The 21,917-nt window shown below is 35.9% G+C and overlaps 1 protein-coding gene across 7 annotated transcripts in view; it reads right to left on the reverse strand.

Annotated features, from left to right (window-relative positions):
• Positions 1 to 21,917, reverse strand: part of CORIN (corin, serine peptidase) — a 151,820-nt gene that overhangs the window by 66,243 nt on the left and 63,660 nt on the right. For all 7 annotated transcript variants that reach the window (XM_062575517.1, XM_062575519.1, XM_062575522.1 and 4 more), the window contains exon 5: positions 11,413 to 11,594. In XM_062575517.1, the coding sequence (XP_062431501.1) occupies positions 11,413 to 11,594 (182 nt within the window). The remainder of the gene's footprint in view (positions 1 to 11,412; positions 11,595 to 21,917) is intronic.

Consider the following 21,917-nt stretch of genomic DNA (forward strand, 5'->3'; position numbering starts at 1 on the left):
GAAAAATAATATTTAGTTTTGCTTTTTCCATGCCTTCCATTCTTTCTTACCTTTTCATACATTGGATAAAGAACACAAAGGAGACAGAAAGGTTCTTTTGGAGTGGAAAAAAAATATATACTTTTTTAAAAAAAATCACTGATTTTAATTAAAATGTTAATAAAAATACATTCTAATAAAAGTCTACTGCATCAAAGAGTGATCATTTTTGACAGTAAGTTTCGATAAAAATTCTGCATCACATTGCAATATTGAGTGTCAACAGGAGTGTAACAGGACCAAAACCAGTCAAATGCATTTTCGTGGCTAAATGGTAGTTTCAATTTCTTCCCTTTGTCTTCTTTCAATATAACGTTTAACTACAAAAATTTTGTTAATTATTATTATGTACTTCAAAGCTCCAGTAGACTCAAATGAAAGGCTCTGAGATACTTTATGAAAATTGTGAGTCAGCTGCAGCAACTTAAACATGTAAAATCTCTCCCTCCTAATCTCTGACAATAGTTTTGTACTGAGATGTGCACCTGAATCCTGGGCGTTCAGTTCCTTCCATCAAACTTTAGCCACCTAAGGGAACTGTTTTGGAAATGTACTTACCCCATGCTATTTCCAGAGTCCACAGACACATACTGACACTACTAGAATGTGACTCAATCCTTTGAAAACATGAAGTGTCTCTAAACTGACTATAGGAGAAATAAAATTTCCTAAACTAGGCCTATATCCCCTACAAATACCTAACTGGAGACTGAATTCAGTATTAAAAGTAACATCATCTATATCATGGAGAAGGCCCAAAAATTTGAACCTCCCAAACTATCTTATTTTATTTATAAAATACGTGTTAGCACAATGTTCCAAACTTCAAGCCTGTCCAACATTCTCTAGGTGAGCCTGCTTGAGCAGGGGGGTTGGTCTAGATGATCTCCAGAGCTCCCTCCCAACCTCGGCCATTCTGTGATTCTGTGATTCAGTATTTGCACATAGCTATGTTACACCACTGCTGATTCAAAGTTAGGACACTGCACTAAATAGGTTTGTTCTTTACATGCTCTGAGTTGCAAAGCTATAATAAGAAGTGGCAGTTTCTCAGGATAAAATATTTAACGTTACTTAATTAACATGTGAAATTCACACCTCAATCAAATCCCGTTTTACTGCTCCAGAAGTCTCTAGTACCACATGTATAAAACAAGATGACTCACAAAAAATTCAAATCCTTTCTGTAATATTTATGTCCCTATATAAAGCTTTTATACAAATAGATTTCTAGAGCAGCAGAAAATGGCATAAAGAATTCCTTATAATTTGGACTGTTGAAATATTAGTAAGTGCTTTTTCCTAAAATCCTTTCTGTTACATTTTCTGTTTTATAAAAAAACCTCCATTGTTTTGTTGTTCAAGAGTAGACAGAAAATTTATTTTAAAAACTCATTACTTTCTCCAGCAAATTTGAATTTCGTGCCATGTTTTTAGTACTTCTAGCTTGACTTGATTTTCTTGATCGGTGAGGAAAGTTAGCTCCTCCAAAAAAATCCATACATGATCTTATTTATTAAAGATAAACTGATTTACAAACCACTGTGAAAAAACACCATACAAAATGACATATGTCAGCCAAGATGTTTATAAGGAAACAACCAATGTTTTATGGTTTCCAGAGATAAAGGCTCTCTTCCCAGTTCTGTCACAAACTTCTTGCATTACCTTGGACAACACAGATAAACTGTGCCTCAGCTCCTTATCTACAAAAAAGAGAAAAAACTTCTCTGTTTTCTTGGGCTCTTAGGTGAGAAAGGTCATTAGCCTTGGTGCTACAAAGTACTATAAAGTTAACACTGCAGGAAGTCTTAAGAACTTATTTTCACACAGATAAATTGATATTCAAGGTTTCCTAGAGGGAGTGAAGCATATTTCCATTTAGAAAAATATCAGGATAGCTCTCAGAAGAACATGGTCAAGAGGAAAAACTGAAAGATCAATCTCAATCAAAGCCATTTAACATTGCCAGCAATGAATGACACACTTTAAAAGATCTCTACAAGCAGTCTTAAAAAGACTATTACACCTGTAAAACCTGCCCTTGAGAATAAAGAAGGAGTCTTTAGCATGTCTATGAAAAAATATCATTTCCAGTCATGGTCAGCTATTCTGTATAGCAATGTGATATTCATTCTCCACAGTTTAAAAAACTGCTACATGCACAGTGGATGCTGTGATATACCACGGAACATTGGATGTGCCTGAACACATGGAGTGTGTTTTTCAAAAATGATGAATTGCTCCAGCTTACACTGACCACAAGTGCAATTAATTATCCAGATCTACAATTTCATTTCTGGTCCTGGCATAACTGTCTTTCCTAATACAATATGGCAATAGACACATACACAAACACACACACTTGCAGCACCTCCATTTTTACTCTTATCTTTTGACAGCAGTATATTATTTTTTCAGCATATTTACATGCTTTTCTAAGCCTGGAATATTATTTTATTATCCCCAAGAAACAGGGCAATCTTAGATTTAGTCCACTGATGCTCTTGTATGAAACGTGCTTATAGTAAGTTACATAAATAATTTCAAAATCTTTTCTGTAACATTCCCAGGTGCATTCTCTACTTGGGCAGCACATGATCTTGATTTTCCAATAAAAATATTATTTTACAGTTGTGTAATGCAGTTTCTTTTCAAGAGGGCTTGTAGTTCTGCAGCAAGGTGACCAAAACATATATGAGACTTAAAACAAAGATTTTGGAATAGTTCATGCCATTTAAACCTGAACTTTTATCAGAGACAAGATAAGGCAAAACCACCAAAACCATCCTTTTGCATACCCTTAAAATGTGCTTCTCAGTGGGTTCTCCTCACTACCTGTTGCATAGTTGGATATGTTTACTAATTTCTGCCTGTGGAGTCATAGCCTCACCTCTTTTTGGAATGGTACTATGAACTGCAACATATGATAGGCTTAATAACAACATAAGATTAGATAGCATTCACATTTGATTTTTATAGAGGAAAGAACCAACACACTGAAAAATTTTAAGTCAAAGTTATAAGAAACAATGAATAATAATGTTCACTGCACAGAGACACACTAGTATATGATTTTTTTCTGAAAGATGTTGATGTTATTTCATATGTTCAATGTACAGCTCCTATTTCCTTTAGTTGTACCCGCAAGAACATGTTCCAGCTGCAAATCAAACCTCAGGTATCCAAATTAAGAGTTCAGTTAATCAGTGATGTGCAAAAAACAGTTGTGAACATTTTGATTCCAGTGCCTTGGTCAACATTACACAGGGTATCTGCCAAAGTGCTAGGCAAAGCATCTCATTCTATATTTCTATATGATAGCATTGTATTTTCTTAATTATGAGCCAATATTTTTCTTCTTCCAGTTTCCGGCCTTCTACTATGCGCTCTTCCCAATTTCTGCAACAAGAAACTTCTAACTTGTGCTTTTATGCAATTTTCTGCTTATTAACAAACAAAAACACATAAATAGATCAAAAAGAACTGTTACAGGAACCTTCTTGATATTTATTGACCTGTGCAATCAGCACAAGTCTTCATTTGTATTAAGAGCATCAGGAACAGACTTGTACATTCTATATGAATAGACTGATATGGACTAGGAGAATAAAGGCAGAAGGTAGGAAAGACATTTACTTGACTGCTTTTCCTAGACAGAAGAGAAATAAAGTGTCAGGAGGCCCACACTCATTTTGGACTGTGGATAAATGAGTGCTCAAGCACTTACAGATTATTCTTACTCTCTCCCCTTCTAACACATCCCTACTCTACTCTGCTCCCACTCATTCTGATTCCAGTCCCAACTCACTTCTCCATTTCTTCAGCTACCTAAAGTTAGCACTTTCCTATTTGTCTGGTATGCTATATACAAACAATAGAAATAATTTCTAATTCTAATTCTTCCTATCTTCTTTCTCTCACTTTTAATGCTCAGAAGCAAACAGAAGGAATTATAATAAAAAATATTCCCACCTTTTGCAATCTTCTAATAGAACATGACTGGATGTGTTGGTCCAATCAGTGCAGTGATTAATCCAAGAAGAGCACATGCCCTGTGAACACCTACAGTGAGTGTACCTTCTGCTTTCTACCAAGCTTTTGCAGGCTAAAAATTTGATGTTTCGACAGATCAGATTTTAATGGAAATGATAAAAGCCTTGTCTTGTATACAGAAACAAACACTTCTACTGAATTTCAATATCTGACCTAAAACCTAAAGAATTTAGAAATGCAACCATTTATAAGACTGTATTGAACACAGGCAAACAGCTGCACAGCTGTATACTCAGAAATGCTGGAGCCATTTGAAACAAAGCATAATAATAAGAAGAAAGCAAGCCTAAAATAAATGTCCAAAGTAAAAAATTATGAATAACTACACTCAAATTTGCCAAAATCATAAAAAGTTGTGAAGGTATTACTAGAATGGATTATGTTGGGAAATATAAGTTATTTGTACCTGTGTCAATAATTCACACATTTATTAACATCAGTGTGCAAAAATACATGCATCTGAACTCTTAAGGAAGACAGAATGTTAAAGGAAGCCAAAGAAAAGGGAAACAATTGTGGCTGATAGAAAAGCAATTTGCTAGTGTTTGTTTCAGGCCTTTGAGAGGAAGATTTACAGTCTGGAAAACTTCCAAAACCACTGAGCAAACACCACTGGTGGCAAAAAGTATTTTATTTTACCAGTACTTGGTGCACTATCATCAAAAGTGTCTCTGAAGTGACAAGATCATTTATGTGCTGTACTTCCCAGCTGCATTACTGGAATGCTGTCTGTAGAGGATTATGCCTTCAGATCTCTGGAAAGCTACAGATAGCACAGACTGAAAAGAAAAACATTACTTTACAACTCTCAAGTATGAATTCTGGTTGCATTGTATAGCAATTGATAAAGCACTGCATATCTATGAAAATGATCAGGAAAACTGCTGATCTTTTTTTTCCAAAATGAAAAGGAAACAATCTTGACTCTCTATTCCTATGCAAGAACTACAAGCGATCAAACAAAATTGCCTTCAGAATAAGCCAAAGGCAGTATTCTTCATAAAATCCATAGATAAGCTATGAAATGTTGCAACACAATACTACAGATGCTAAAACATACATAGATTTGTGAAACAAACGAACAAATTAATAGAAGAAAAATCTATAGTGGGTCACAAAGTGCAGATAATTTATTGAATCTCAAAGTGATGGAAACTGGGGGAGAATTTTGAAAAAGTATTACCATATATTTTTGTCTTGTTCTTCTATTCTTCTCTGGGCATCTGATTTTGGCAGCTTCTGAAGACAGCATTCAAGCTAGATGGACTTTTGGTCTGACTTAATACAGTCATTCTTATGTTCACAGTAGCACAGTGGGACCCAGAAGGATCCCTGTATTCTCTTGCTACAGATTTTCATCATCTGCTCCCTATATCCCATGTACCTTGGAGTATAGTATATGCATCCTGTAGCTGCCAACTATAGACAGATTTGGTGCTAGGATCACAGAATTACAGGAGCTGGCAACTCCTGCCTCACGAGAAACTGTCCATTTCTCTGTTTCTTTAGGATGCAAAACTCTGTGGGAGAACACAAAGTCCTCTCTACTCCATTCCAGTGAAGTGACCTAAAAAGGCCACATGGGAAAGGCCTTCAAGTTGGAAAATAAAGAGGTAAAGAGTAGGAAGGCATGCTGAGGGAGGCAGAGAGTGAGTAAAAAAAAGAAATCAAAGGACATAATTAAATATAATGTTTACTGATTCTATGGAAATAACGAACGAGCGCATGACAGAAACAGTTTCTTCGACTGTGAATGTTTCCTCATTTGACACACCACAATCCTGAAAAATATTTCGTCTCCCTAAAAAATCATTTTGCTACTGCTATTTTTGCAACTGATCAGTGTCAGTATTTCATATACACAGATCACCTCTGCCCTCTTTTCACTGCATTAAATGAATGCAAGGGCACAAAAGAAAGCCAATATTTTCCTGATTTAAAAAGATTTTTCTTGATTAAATTCTGTATTGGATGTACATAACTAGCCTCTCAATGTCTATAGAAAAAAAGATACCCCTCTACACACAGATACTGCTTCAGAGTTTCTGTTCAAAGCTGTTCATTCTCTGAATGCATACCAGTGTGGAAGGTTCTAGAAGATAAACCTGGCACCATGAAAGAAATGTCAGAACAATTTTTATCAGTGTTTTCTGCTAAGAACAAATAAAGGCTCTGCAATAGTTCACCATATGTTTAGTTAGGAAAAAATAGTCATTTTCCTGTATGCCTTGCATTCATTCTCTTGAGTCTTTTCTGTATTATTTGCAGTATGGCATCTTACACAGGACAAGGTAGTATGTGATGAGAGCCACTAGAAGAAAATGTGAACTGTTCAGCTGAGTTACTGCAAAACTCAAAGTTAAATGTGGGTAAAGGGAATGCTGTTATCATGGAGAAGAAATAAATTCTACTGCTGAAATTTATAGTTGTGGCATTCATGCATCTGTTAGCTATTTGTTTTTACAGTACCTTAAAGTAGTGTGCATTAAAAAAAAATCTTTTTTAGACATGTTAATGTGGGACTCCAAGTAAATGCATCTTATACAGATTAAAATGGGCTAAGAGCTCCTGTGGTGTCATCCTCAAACAGATTAAAGGGCTCACTCCAATTATTCATACATTTAGCCCTTTCACTCCCCCGAACATTGCAGGGCATAAATCAACACATACAACACTTAATTTCTATGTTTTTGCCAAGAAGGGAGATTATCCAGGGAATCAGTACTGGTTCTCCCACTCAACAATCATTGTAACTTTTCTAATCAGAAAAAAATAGCTAAAAGACTGCATCCATTTGAAAAAACTGCTGCAATAACCAGTGGGTAAAAAGTTCAGCAACTTTTTCTGTACTGCAGAATAAAAAAGTTCTGTGTGTTACTTTCAATTTCATAGTCGTTGCAGTATGATGCAAAAGTGAACACTGCTTGCCAGTTCCAGACTCTTGCATAGATTTCATTGTAAAAAGTGCAGAAACATCAATATTCACTGCTATTTTTGAAAGTGTTTTACAATACAGATTTATTAAAAATGATTGTAGTGCCTCTCTGAGAACTCCATATCAATGTAAGTCAGCTTATTGTGTTGTTTTACTTGTCATTCAAGCTACTATTTTTTTCTCCACTGCTTAACAGCATCAGCTATTGGCTGATCAAAGCAACTAAAATAACAGAGAATCACAGGGACGGTTAAAAGAAAGAAAAACAAAGCTGAAATATTTCTGTCAGCAGGGAGATGCATAGCAGCCCCAGGAATGCTTCTGATTTTTTTTTCCCGCAAGAACGCATTATTGAATTAATATGGAATGAATGAATGAATCAACGACAGCACTTGTCCCTTACTCCCTTACATGCTCACAGCTCATCTGTGAAACTAGTTCAAATATTTATTCTCAAAACTCAACAACTAGATTCCTAAAGCTAATAATTCATAGTAGCCAATTTTCTTAGCTATTGGTTATCCGCTGTAAAACACTGAGAGATGAAAAAACAAAGATTCAGAAAGGCACTTCTCAGAATATAAATAAATTTTTTATGAGCTTAGTAGTACATGAGACTGTGCTATGTTATTCCATTTTCAGTGGCATTTTCCCTTTCACTTTTTACTGAACAGCAGTATCAGCAGTTCATTACATATTCCGAAGCTGTCCCCTCCTTTGCCATGCTCATAACTAAATATCAGCATTACTTAAAAAGATGGTCTCTTATATTAGTGTTTTTTTATCTTTAAAAGCTCTGATGTCTACTTTTTCTAGAAAATGTTACAGAGAATCTCGAAATTATTGCTTTTCAGCATTCAGGTGTTGTATTATTTGTGTCTCAATATTGTAGGTATAAATGTTCATGGCTCTTCCACTAAGTTAGAAAGCTGCCATATTAAAAGGCAACTTTACCTCCCAGCTGACAGTAGAGAAGGACCAAGAGGAAAGACTCATTTATTCCATCTCCATTCCTTCTTTCGGTAAATTTGGCTGTGTGTGAGGTATCTGGGCTTTCATGAGTTTTACTCCTTCTAGCATAGTTAGGCAACGTGTATGAAAGGGCATCAGCCTAACCAATGTAACCCTGCCTACAGACTTGCACTTTTATCTCTGTAACTCATTTCTTATGCCAGGATGATTTTAGTGTAGTGGCACGCAGCTCAGCTTTACCAGTACGTCTATGGCCACATCAGGCATGTCTGCCATATCTCCATAGTGGTAAAGTACTTTAGTGATTCAGACTGCCAGTGGAAGAAAAATCTAGGCAAAGATATAAATATCAACAGGAACACATCAACAAGCATATATCCACTAGGATAATCCCAATTCTAACTAATAAACATATATCAGGAAAGCTGATCATTGTCCCTGAGATACATGCTCTGCATTCTAACAAGAAAATCAGTTGAGCATACACTTCAACAGAGCCTGGAAAGTTATATGTGGTTCAAAGTTTTTTGGAGGAATGATACTTTTTAATTAATAAAATGTGGAAGATACACAGTATTTAGTCACAACCTGATGAGAAACATCAAGAGAAAATTTTGTTTTGGACTGCATTGTACTTTGCTGAAACAAACAGCTATAGCAGACAGACCTTATTATTAATAAATATAAGGAATGGCTAACCCTCCACAGCAGAAACGCATCCTCATACAAAACAAAGTATATACAAGTCATATGCAGGCAGGGAGGGTTTCACTGCATGCAGCCTGGAGGTACTAGTCTCCAAGAGAAACCGCAAAGTTGAGGCATAAGCAGCATATATTGCCAACGACATAACCCTCGGAATTTCCAGGAATCTAATCCCGAGAAAAGCCTAAAGACTGCTTTAGGCTGAGAACTAGGTAAAAAGGGATTGGAACAGTGAACCAGCTCCTGCTGTTTGATTCTGCTATGTTCAGCAAAATAAATTATTTTAAATATACAAATTGCAAAAACAAATATCCAACTCCAACATTAACTTCTTTTTGCAGGAGAAGCAACCTGGGCAACCTTGACTCTTACCTTTTTCAGTCAAAAAGGAATATATGAGAAACATTATTCTAAAAAAAATCAAAATATTTCCTATAGTCTATCATTTCCTCCACATATAAGCTATTCATATTAAGTATCAGAACAATAGCTAATGTTATTATCAAATTAATTTAAGATGTCATTTGTTTTAAACAACAGAATATCAGAACTGCAAAAAAGTGGCATAGGTCTCTGCAGTCTGTCAGGTAGGAGTAGTTAATCTCAAAACCAGCTCAAGATATTTTCCCCTGGTGAGAAACAATAAGCTTCCACTATGTACTTCTCTGTAATTCATGCAATTTACTATCAGATAGATATAAATCCTGCTGTACAGATTATGGAAGAATAATCAATCAGGCACTATTCTAACAGACTCTTCTCTAGTATTATGTAATATTAAATCTATCACTTTAGCCAGAAGAGATTCTAGAACTTGCAAGCTTCAGAAGCCAGCATTCTCTTCTGACTTGATCTATAAAATCAGCCATCAAGACTTGGTAGGGCTTTTGAACACTTTAGCCAACCATCATTTGTCAAAAGTTAACAGGTACATTTATATCTTACTTTCTGTTCAGTTTATGTACCACACATGAATGAACCCTAGGTATCTAATATCCTGTTCTTTTCTTTCTTCAGAACTGTACTTCATTCTGTGCCAAGTATGAACATGTTCAATTAATGATATGCTAGTCATTCCTTTCCTTTACTCTGATTGCTCAGTATACAACCCCTTACCATATTTATATATTGACTGTATAAAATCTTACCTCATTTGTTATTTCACCTGCTGTGACTATATTCCTAATTTCTAGGGTGTTCACCACTACAATATCAAAGGCATCAATGCATTTATCTTTACAACATCTTTGTGAGGTAAAAGGATGGTTTTATTCCCATTTTACACATGGGAAACTGAAGCAAAAAAATTATGCATCTTTATAGCTACTTAGTTACAGTTCCTATTTGGAGAGGCCCATGAGGCCTAATTTTTTTAGCATATGTAGTGTGTATTTACTTCATATAATCAAAACATAGCTCCCAGTGGCTTTCATTACAGCAGCTTGCCCAGAATCTCTTAAGAACTCTGCAGGAGACTTGTGGATAGCTTGTGGATTTTCCTGGAAGGCATTCAACTGTCTTCAACAAGACACAATCCTTCACTGTGTATTTCCCTGCCACAGTCATTATGAATTTTCCCAAAGGTGAGGGCAGGTATGAACAACAGCCTCTTTCACTTCATGATCCCTCAATACATGCCATAATATACAGAGCGAATCCCTCCTAAAAAAAAGGACTTGATTACGTAATCAAAGGCTGTATCATTATGCATATTCAGAAAATGCGAGGAGACAACCAAGGCTGTACATTCTTAATTGTAGCATTACCTAACATGTGAAGATACCTTTTACAACCTCGTTAATATTTTAAGGTAACTTTGTATGTATAACTTGTTTGTTTTGTTAAACAAAAACCGAACAATAATCTTCAGGATATCATCTCTTCTTGTTTATTATCACCCAAAAGTCATTAACACAGTTAGAATCTTCAGACTTACTATATAAGCTCTCTGACACTTAGGCTCAAAGGATGATGCATATTAGCAGTAAAGCATCATCCTCTGACTGGGCCAGCAGTAGATAAACACAGATGCTAGCAAGAGAACTCTAGTAATGGGGTCACTGAGAAAAAAAAGAGTGAGGCTTCCTGCTTTCAGGTCTGATTTCAGCTAGATTTGGATCCACAGAACACAGCAATGACTCTGAGGAGATGGAAATACTTTACACTGCATATTTAACACTAATACTTTATATTTAAAGAGGCTTCTGGAGACTTTCCCTCACAGAACTCTAATCAGCCACTAGTGCATGTATGTAAACCATGTTTTTTGACAGGTTTACAATTTGATCAGCTTTGAGTTCATTTTTATAGCAAGGACAAAGGAGATGCATTTGAAATTTGGCCTGTGCTGCTCCAAAGCAGTAATCTTGTGATCACCAGAGTTTAGCAAAGAAAAAGTCAGCAGAACTTTATTTTACCGAGTATACTCCTATCCCTACCTTCTTTCTCTGAAACAGATGAGGTTTTCTGATGCAAAATAAAAGACAGCCTCAAATCAATACAAGTCTGAGAAAAATTCAGCCTAAACAATTAAAGCATAGCAAAACATGACAACTAGGTTTTATCTTTATCATGGTAATCTGAAGTTACTTAATAACAGAACTAGAATTCATAAATTTCATCCCAGAGTTTATCCTACAGAACAAAATAAATGCATTATTAAATAACTCATGAACATCGCATAATAGTTAAGAATAGAAACATACTTTGCTTTCCTTTCTCTTGGTGTGGTGAGAAGCATACCCTTGTGGTGGTGTCATTTTCAGTTTTGTTTTGGAATTGAGAGCACTTGAGGAATTCTGGCCAAGAAGCATTTACCATCCCCAAGACTGGTTCACACCCTTCTTTTGCTGCCTCACAAAATGTCCTGCAGGGCAGGAGACCTCGACTGGAGAAAAGAGACAGAGAACAAAAAGATACCAAGGATTATTATCCTAACGGGTTGTGAAAACTTTTAAAAAGAGAAAAAAATAATTAAATTAAATTAATTATCAGTGAAGATTTTTATGTTTTACAAAGCTGCACCAGAAAAGATAATCTAGAGCCAAGTCTTCATTATTCACTTAAGGTGCTACCAGGTCCAGCTTTCAGGCCAAATTTAAGCCCAAATCGGGCTCAAAGCGGCTTTTGATTTCAACTCTATGCAAGCTGATGCTGAGATTCCATCAACAGCTAAATGAATGTTATGATGTAGTGACCCAGGACAGGAGAAAGCTTGCTCCCTTATCCTCTCTCCTCTGCCCCACAATTGTGCAGCCCTCTGACTTTTGCCAGATGCTTTCATGAGGTGATGAAAAATGTCACTAACCTGGAAGAAAACTTTGTAGGTTTTTGATTGGGTAAGTTTTCTGGCAACTTAAGTGAGCTGAACATGCTCATGGAGGGAACTAACAATCACCAGAGGTAAGCTGTAGTAAACCACAGCACCACATCATCTCATATTTAGCATTTATGGGCTGTTATACTGAATTCCCCTGAGAAGTCAAAACATACTCAGTGCCAGGAAATAGACCAAATGCAATAAATACCAGAACATGATGCGAATTGTACTGAAAAAAAAGAGCAAGATGAAATAGTAATTTTTAAAGTATCACAAGTTCAAAGGAAGCATACTTGTCCAAAGAGTTCAAAGAGTCCTTAGGCAGGTTAGGTGATATGTGGAATTGTAATTCAGGATAGATTACTACAGCATAATATCCACAGGAAGGAATAATTGAAAGTCCACATGCACAGTGCTCTGCTTTACTGCCAGCTTACACCTTCCATCTGAAAACCATTTTGGTAGAGCAGAGGAAAAGCTCTTGCACAATCAACATAAGTCTTAGCTATAAAGAAGTACTGTTCAACATGTTTACTGCAAGGATCAGCACCATCCGTGGGAACACTTCTCTCTGTTTACTGGACAGAGCTCTCAACTGGACTAATATAAGCTATTACTGGAGCATAATGGAGCTTACTGACACTTGCTCTCAGTAAGCAAATGTAATTGTATCTGAGAGTACCATGGCACAAATGAATACCAGAGCCCAAATAAGACCCATTGCTGGCCAATGCAATGCTCTTCTCAATCATCAAGTGTTAAGTCAAAAAGATCCACTGCTAGAGAACAGCAGTACCAATGGGGCTACCTGGTGCCATCTAATAACCGAAACCTCTTCACACTGAATAAACTCCAGCTCCAACTTGCCAGCCTGATAGCCTTACATAACCTCTAGAGCTACAAACTCTGTCATACTCATCAAGAAGTTAGGAAGAAAAGATGCCTAGATATGCAGCAGGAAAACCAAAACATCTGAGTGGTCTTTGTCAGGAAACTTTGTCAATATTTTGAATGCAGCAACAGAAAGATCTAAAAATGGACAAAATGATCTCTCATATACAAATCATTATTTTTTCTATACATGGATTCATTCATGGAATTTACTTTAGTGCTCTTTGCATGTCTTAAAATATTCTAAAACAATATTAGCAAAAGATTGGGAAGCTAAAGTGCATTCATAATTTATAAATTAAACCAAATTTATGAATTATGACAAAAAATAGAAGTCAAAAATAGAATATACATATTCTAACTAGAATAGATATCATTCATGTTTAAAACACTTCAAGTTTCTTAGGCCTAATTAAGTTCAAGGCACATTTTCATAATAACATAATGAAAAATATACCTCTGGCTCTGACTTGCAAGTAAAATAGTTTTTGTTTGAAAGCATTATTATGTATCACTGGCTTTGTTTTATTCTAAAATACGATACAAATTGTTATTTTTTACTTAGCTTGAAGTCAATGTTTGTCTTTAATTTCTATGCTTAGGGGACAAGAATGATGAATTTCTAAAATAATGTGATGTTTAAAATATGATTAGTATGATAACTTAATATGTATTCATTATACGCTTAATGATACTTCTAGCTTTATAATATGATATTTTATTCTACAGAATCATTTTTTTTAAACAATGAGCACCAAGACGGGGAAGGCATGTCTTGTTTTATGAATTTTCTTATCCAATTTAGAAATAGTTGTGAATGTCCATTGTCTTCAATAATTTCAGAGTCACCTGCTGCTATTATCAACAGCACTGTAAACAAAAGATAATCAGGGAGTTACTTGTATCTAAAAATTATGTTCTTCCAACATAATCATCAGCTGCCAGGACCATTACTACAGATGATTTTCTGATTACAGCCATCAGATTACAGCAAGATTCCATTGAGGAAACAACATAATTGAAGTGAATTTTATCTAAACAAACATTGCACTGACCTGAACGGTTATTTGGCATCATATCTGGACAGGAAATAGAACTGCTAAAAATGGAAAATATCAATCAACTCTCAATGCAAGGAACAGCATGTGCAGGGATCTAGAAATATGTGTAACTGCTAGGTATGGTTCTCTATGGAAACAGTTGATACCTTCAGAAATGCTTGAGAGGACTTCACCTGTACAAGTCCATGGTACCCAACAAGCAGCATCTAAAATGGTCGAAAGAACTGATCAGTGATTTTGTAACCTAATCCCTAGAGTCTTTAAAAGGTCATGGAAATTAGGACAGATTACTGATGAATAGAAAAAGGCCAAGGTAGCAAAAGGTCAGTCTAGATAACCACCACTGCTCAGCCTCACTTCAGACTCTAGAAAAATCATGGAGTGAGTCCTCCTCAAATAAACCTCTGGGCACAAGAAGGCGGTGGTAACTTGGGAACATATCAGCATGGACTTACCAAAGGTAAATTATGGTTGATCAGCCTGATTGCCTTATATAAAAAAATGACTAGATATGTATTACTGGGGCCTTCAACAGTGACCTGGAGGAGCTGACAAAGTGCACTGTCATCAATTTGCAGATGACACCAAATTTGGGTGGGGGAGAGGGTTAATCAACATACTTGATGGTAGGGCTGCCATTCAGAGGAACCTAGACAGGCTGGAGGAATGAGCTGACAAAAATTTTAGAAAATTCAATAAGGACAAATATCACAATCTGCATCTGGGAATGAATAATAACCCTTATAATAATACAGGCTAGATACTGACTGGCTGGCAAGCAGCTCTGCTGAAAAGAATGTGGAGCTTTCAGTAGACAGCAAGCTAGACGTCAGCCAGCAGCATGGTCTGCAGCAAAGATGCCCAATAGTGTCCTGACCTGTATTAACATGCAAACAGCCAGTATATTGAAGAAAAAGTTTGTTAGACTGCATCTGGATACTACATTCAGTTTTGGCTGCTCCAGTCCAGGAAAGACACTGATAAACTGAAGTGAGTTCAGCAGAGGGCCTCCAAGCTGGTCATGGCCTGAAGTACAGGCTGAGGGAGCTGGGCTTGTTTAACCTGGAAAGAGAAGGCTTCAGGGGATCTAATACCAGTGCCTCAGTACCTAGTGGTAGGTTATCAAGAAGACAGAGTCAGGCTCTTCACAGTGGTGCATGGTAGGAGGGCGACAGACAACTGGCATAAGCTGTAACAAGCCATGTTCAGACAGGATATAGGGAAAAACTTTTTAGCCATGAAGTCAGGCAGGTAGTGGAACAGGTTGTCCAGAAGGGTTGGAAGTTTTGAAGACACAACTAGATAAAGCCCTGAGTACATAATAAATGTCGCTCAAATCTGCATCTTGGAGATAACCTTCAACCTGCACTTCATTCTATGTCCTCACATCCAGGCTACATTTAGGTACCATATGTCTCTAACATATGTTTTCTCCTGTACATACAGGATAGATTTTAGATAAAATTTTTAACTCAACTTGTTGCAGTTTGTAACTAAATTACTGAAACACCTTTTTCTTGGGCTCTAGCAAATGCATCATTCATCCCTCTTCAAAAGGCCACAAAAAAGATCCTTTTCTTAGCATATCACTTATATCTTTCTCTATGTATCTGACTCCTAGTTTTACCTTCCCATCCTAAAATTATGCTTAGAATTCCATGTTCAGGCATGAATAAGTGGCCTAGGCAAAAAGTCCAGAGTATGTAACAGCCCCCTTACTTCAGCATTTTATTTACGTTTGCTCACAGTAATAGAGCAAAACACAATACCATTAGCAACTGCATACAGACTACTAGAGGCAGTAGTAGACAGTAGTAGGCAGTACAGATGACAAAGAGAAACTGATCTGTTTTACACACTGAAGGTCCTGGGTTCAAGCCCCAGTGGAACCAGCACCAGGAAATCCTTGGGAAGTTGGACTAGATGATCTCCAGAGGTCCCTTCCAACCTTACTGATTCTGTGATTCTGTGAATACAAAATACTCACTTGCATGAGTCTAAGCATTCTATTTTTAAATAAAATAGCACAAATGTTAATTTTTCATCTTGACCTACTGAGATGATTTATGTTTCCTGAAGTCAGTATGTTTGTTTTTCTCTGTTTAGTAACTAACAAGAAGGATGTGCTGCCAGTCTTCTTACTGACACTCCAGCTGTAACTGCAGCCTCAGAATAGATACTTTTAGAGATACAGTCTCAAGTAATGCTAAGGACTTTTACACAATGTTAAATGCCCTTTAAACACTGCAGTATTGAAGTTATCTTAGATATAAGACAAGGACTTTTATCTCTAAACTTGTCTCTTGCAGCTCCCTAGTTGGCAGCTTCCTTGTTGCCTGGAAATAAGCACTTACACTCTAAAATAGCACTTTTCACCACCAGGCTCTGATGTGTCGAAAGAGAGAAAGATTCAGCACCATAAGGCGCATATCTGGCTGTGTGCAAAACCAAGAACAAATGATCTCTCCTGATGACAGGAAGAGCTGCCACTTACAAGTTCTGCACACTCTTGGCAAACTAAAGGTTTGCTATATGACCTGGAATGTCTCTTCAGAAAAAGATGTTCTAAAACACACTTCTATTTTCTATAGAACCCGTAGTGATATGGAGAGAAACAAAGTATGCAGCAAGAGCTCTGCAGCAGCCATCGCTGTTTATCTCCTGACTGGGGCCTGAGAAACTCCCTAAATGCAGAGGTTTTGACAAGACAAGTTAGACACTTTCACTTAGGGGTTTGGATTTTTTTAGCTTCTCTTTTTAACTAATCTGCTACTACTTCTAAAAAACTTTACAAGCATAATCACATCTGGGCAGATGTAGCCACATGAACAGTCCTATTGACTTAACTGAGTCTCAACACAGAAAATGCCAGAAGAAAAAACATTTTATGAGGCAAGATACTTTAGTTCCAAAATACCTGTAGGAAATAAGATGCCATATAACTAAAATGAAGTACTTTTTTTTTTTTTTTTTTTTTTTTTTTTTTTTTTTTTTTGGTAGAGGTTAGCCATTTAATTTGTTTAGATTGATATGTTTAGAGTTAACATTTCATTCAGCTTTCAGGAAAACATACAGTACTACAAAATTATATTACCATGAAAAAGTATAAGCATAAGTAGTGATGATATTTCCTTATTAATTGTAAACTGTTCCCATTGATCCAATGGAGCACACCTGATGACCTTGAACTGTAAATTGAAGGCAGAGGATTCTGCTGGATTTTTTTTTTTTTAAGAGATAATAGCAGGGTCATTCCTTGGCTTTGACAAGTCTGTGACTGAGATCTACTTGGATCAATGTCAGCTAAACAAACTTATACTGCTCTTATGATTTGTAGAAATGAGACTGACATTTAAAAAAGGGGTGGTGGGGGGGGAACAGTCCTTGAGGACTCTCAGATGAAGCTTTATACAAGTGTGAAATACTCCAATCTGATCTCTATCCTCTTTAATCCACATCTAAATCATTAAATTCAAAGCATCACACCTTCAGCTATAGATGACAGTTCTGCCAAACATTTCTTCTAGCTGATGGAGAAGACAAAGACATAAAGGCAGGTAATAGTAGTATGAGCATGTTAACTTCAGCAAATATAACTACAGCAAAGTTCACTATACAAATCAGGTTTTCAAAAACCTTTCAACCCTTTAATCATTCATTGTAGTGTAAATTTTACACATAATAGTTTAAAAGATATATTAAAATATTATTTTGTAAAGTTATATTTGCACATAACAGTTAAAAAGCTTCTAAACATTTTAGGAGCTCAGTAATTTTTTTCGGTAGATTCATTTGCACAAAAAAATGATTTACTTCTACATGTAAACCACAAGTACAAAAAGTTCACCTCACTTGTTCAGTTTATGCAATTCTCGACTTGAATATTCCAGTACAAGTGTGAATATTTGCATATACACAGTAGTTATAATTTAGAAATTCCTAGGTTTCTAAAAGACAACTGCATAGTGATTAAATAAGCTAAACAGGATTTATAGTCTCTAGAGAAGCTTTCACAAACAAGAAAATATAGGATTATTCACCAATTACTGCAATATTTGGCCCAATTTCAATATGCAGTCATGTGTGCTCCATAAATTAAATATTTCAGGATAATAATCAAGTTTAGTATGGATATATTTGCTTAATCTACTGAAAGATGAAAAGATGATTAAAAATTTCCATCTTGATTAGTCTCTATTTACTGCTACTTAGAGACCAATGATTTTAAAAATAAACTGGCAGTTCTGTGACAATCTTATCACAATTTATTTGGCGCCAAAGGCAGGGACAGAAGGAGTTTATAATGTATTAGGGTGTAATTCTGCTCTTCAGATTATTCATGGAAAAAAACTCCTGCTGAAGATAGAGTCTGATGAAAGAACAGACATGTCAAATTTTTAACTCTGTAGTTGGTTTCTCCATACTGAGAGAATGCAGTTATTTCAGCCGCATATAAATGCCTATCAATGGGAATTGCACCAAATGGTACCAAAAGAAATAAAAATGTTCCTTATAGTTTATTAAAACAGAGTAAATGGAAGAAATACTGTTTTTATTTTTGCATATGGTATCTTCAGATAAACTGAACAGAAGCGTCTTTAGAGAAGCTTCAAAACACTTTTATATCAAATATTCATGGAAGCTCAGACATTGAACACAGTGCACTCTGAAACCACAATGTTAACTGAATTTAAGTTTCCAAAAGATGCTACACAGTGACTGAGAGCAGATGATCTGATCTGTTCTTTGTTCCAAACATCTAAAGTTCACTTAAATTGGAATGCAAATTGCCTGATTATAATGGTATATGTATCCTTATCACTCACTTAAATCAAAAGAATTTTACATTTTTGGGTGGATTCTTTTCAGAAATTTTTGCTTCTATAAAACTGACTTTTTCACTGCAATCATGTTACCATTTACAGGGCTCATCAGTTGACTTCGTAAGTCACTTAAGTGGTTCGTTGTTTTGAGCATTAAAAAATATCTAATATATTACAAGTAGTAGAGAGAGGAAAGATATTTTAGACAATTATTTTCCTCTTACAGCAGAATTTAACAGCTTTTCTAATGAACAATTAATTGTTCAGGTAGATAAGGGGTTTGGCTTTCAAACTCAGCAGCCAATGATGGCACATATCTTTTCTGAAGGCAAGACAAGCATATGCAGCTCTTCATCCCAAATATCTATTTCTGCTTCTATACTGCTTTTAGTTTTGTTACAACATCTATTTGCAGGCTGTAAAAGAAGCCAGGTCAAATAACAGATCCAGCTGAAAAATAACGTAATTAAAAAAAAAAATAGTATTGAGTTTTCTCGTCTGACTTAGTATGCACCCCCAAAAAACAAGTGAATTTACTCCACCAAAGGGGAAAAGACAAAGCAGAAACAAGCTGCCAGAAGTGGTAGAGCTAGAAATTGCTATAGCGTACAAAAGCATAAAACAAAATACACAACTAACCAAGATAACTGCTCGTGTGGCCACACAGCAAACCATATTCAGGTACTGAGTCATGTTGAAAACAACTGGAGTTTTTCACTGGACTATTTTTTTTTAGCCAAATAAGTTTAAGGAGAAACTTAAAGTGGCTCTGCTACCAGAGGAAATATTGATCAAATTACACCCTTGTTATAGAACACCCTGGGGTAATCCACTGTATCATTTATAGACATATGAGCTAGAAATTATTATAGATCCAAAGTCTGACGCAGAAAAAAGGGACTGGTGATACAAACATGAGAAACTGCTGTTGGGGAGGGGACACACTGAACAACCCATGAAACATGCTAAAATTATGGGAAAAAGAAAACAGACTATCCTTTGTGTTTATACAGTCCTGAACTCAAACAAGCTGACACACCAGTTATTGTTAGTTCTAATCATCATTAATACTTTTTGAGATTTTCTAACAATAAAGACTTCCACAAAATGTAAATGTCACAGAAGGAATCTCCAATAGAAGAACAAATACCCACACCCAGTATTAGTTATTTACAATGATAGTTCTCATGAAATCTTTCTCACAATCATAGTACTCCAACATGCAGAGTGGCATTTTAAGAGCTTGAGAGACTAAATACAGTGTCACTTAATAAATGGGTTGTTTGACTCTTCAGTTTCACATCATGAGCTGTAGCAGAATTATGTATTTTTTCTTTCATTATTCACTTTTTTATCTTTATCTTGCTAGTTATCTGGAAAGACTGCAGTTTCTTTTGCCTTCAGAAATGGATTTAAATCTTAAATTTGCTTCTTTACGTAGTAATAAAATCAAGAAATTAAGATCATTTTTTATTTTTTATCATTATTTCACTTGAAAAAAATATAAACTACTGAATCTTTGTAATAACAGTTAGAGAAGGAGTTTGAACTTGTCATCAGTGGAACATTTTGTAGTATCAAATGCAGAGCTGGATGCATCTATGTTTCTGGAGTCCTGCCTTGTTTCTAGTTAAAACGCGTATACTGTTTCCCTGAAGTAACTTTCTATGTATAATTACAAAGATGTGTAATTAATCTCAGAAGGACTACCTAGGACTCACAGCTTGAGACACATCTAACATCTTAAAGGGTAGCAAAAGACTCAAAGGCAATAGCTACAAAAGGCAGCAGCCGTTCACTTCGGTCAAGGTGGTGTGGGGGGGGGTGAAGAATGGCTCCAGCTTAACACAAGGTTGAGGCCTACCATTAATTGGCTGAATTGCTGGTAGATGCTAATTCTTCTTCTGTCCTGCAGGGACTGAATACAAGGACTTACAGCCATACATAAAAGCTAATACATAAAGCTAATCCTCACCTATACACTCAAGAATATTTGAGCTGCTGTCGTGAGGGCTGCAAAGACAGATGAGTCACAAGAGGATTATCCTTTTCAAAAGATTGAATAAAGCCTGTTTTATAAAATCAGAATGGAAGAGAAGGTGGAGATATTGAAAGGACTGCCCGCAGCATGGAAAAGCAAGCAATCTGTTTATTATGAGAACATGAAAGTTTCAGCACCAAATAAGATGAACAAAAATGGACTGGAATCAATTCTATGGGTCCAAATAGATGTCTTACATTTTTTTCTTCTAAAAATTGTAGGTCCAATTAAGACAAGAAATGGACTATTCCTTAACAATCGTCATATCTGACAACAACAGGAAAAAGATAGCTAAAGAATTACACTTGCAAAAGACCTAGAACATATTACTGAGTGTGATATCTAAGTGTAGCATAGATAACAAAGAGCTAGTTACAAATACATAGCAAGCTAATTCTTTAGAGCTATAGTTCAGCAAGGAATCAGTTTAAATAAAAATTATTAAGAATACTGGCACAGTCGTGAGCTGTTTTTGCAACCTTGTACCATCTGACAAAAACTCTTCTAAATAAGTAAAATTTCTGAAAATTCTGTGCCCTAGAATTATCACACAATTGCTGAACATATTATTGATTTCATTCACACTATAGAAATATCTCTTGTAAAACAAGAAGCTCTTGATATACCTGAAAATCCACATTACAAGTTCTTTTGATGTTGGCAAACAAAACTCACACTTGGCAAAGATAAGCTGTCACAGTGAAACAGAAGTCCTCTGAATCTCACAAAGGTGTTTCAACTACAGCACTGCTGCAGAAATTCTGGAATAATAGTGAGTAAAATAGAGACTAAGTGGGCTGCAGAAGCTATGCAAGGGAACTGAGGACTTACATATTGTGCCATTTTAAAACTTAGGCCTCGAGGGCTTAAGACTCAGACTTGCTAGTGTTTCCAAAACCCACCAACCAGTTGTAGGGTTGCCAAACTACAGGATTTCCCATGTAACAAAACTGTGCATTCCATATGTAAAGTATATGGGGCCCACTGATCCAATGGAGCACACCTGATGATCTCAAATTGTAAATTAAAGGCTTTTTATTTTCTTTTTTTTTTTCTCTCTTTGAAAGAGACAATA

Source organism: Rhea pennata, chromosome 4 (assembly GCF_028389875.1).
Source record: "Rhea pennata isolate bPtePen1 chromosome 4, bPtePen1.pri, whole genome shotgun sequence".
NCBI lineage: Eukaryota > Metazoa > Chordata > Aves > Rheiformes > Rheidae > Rhea > Rhea pennata.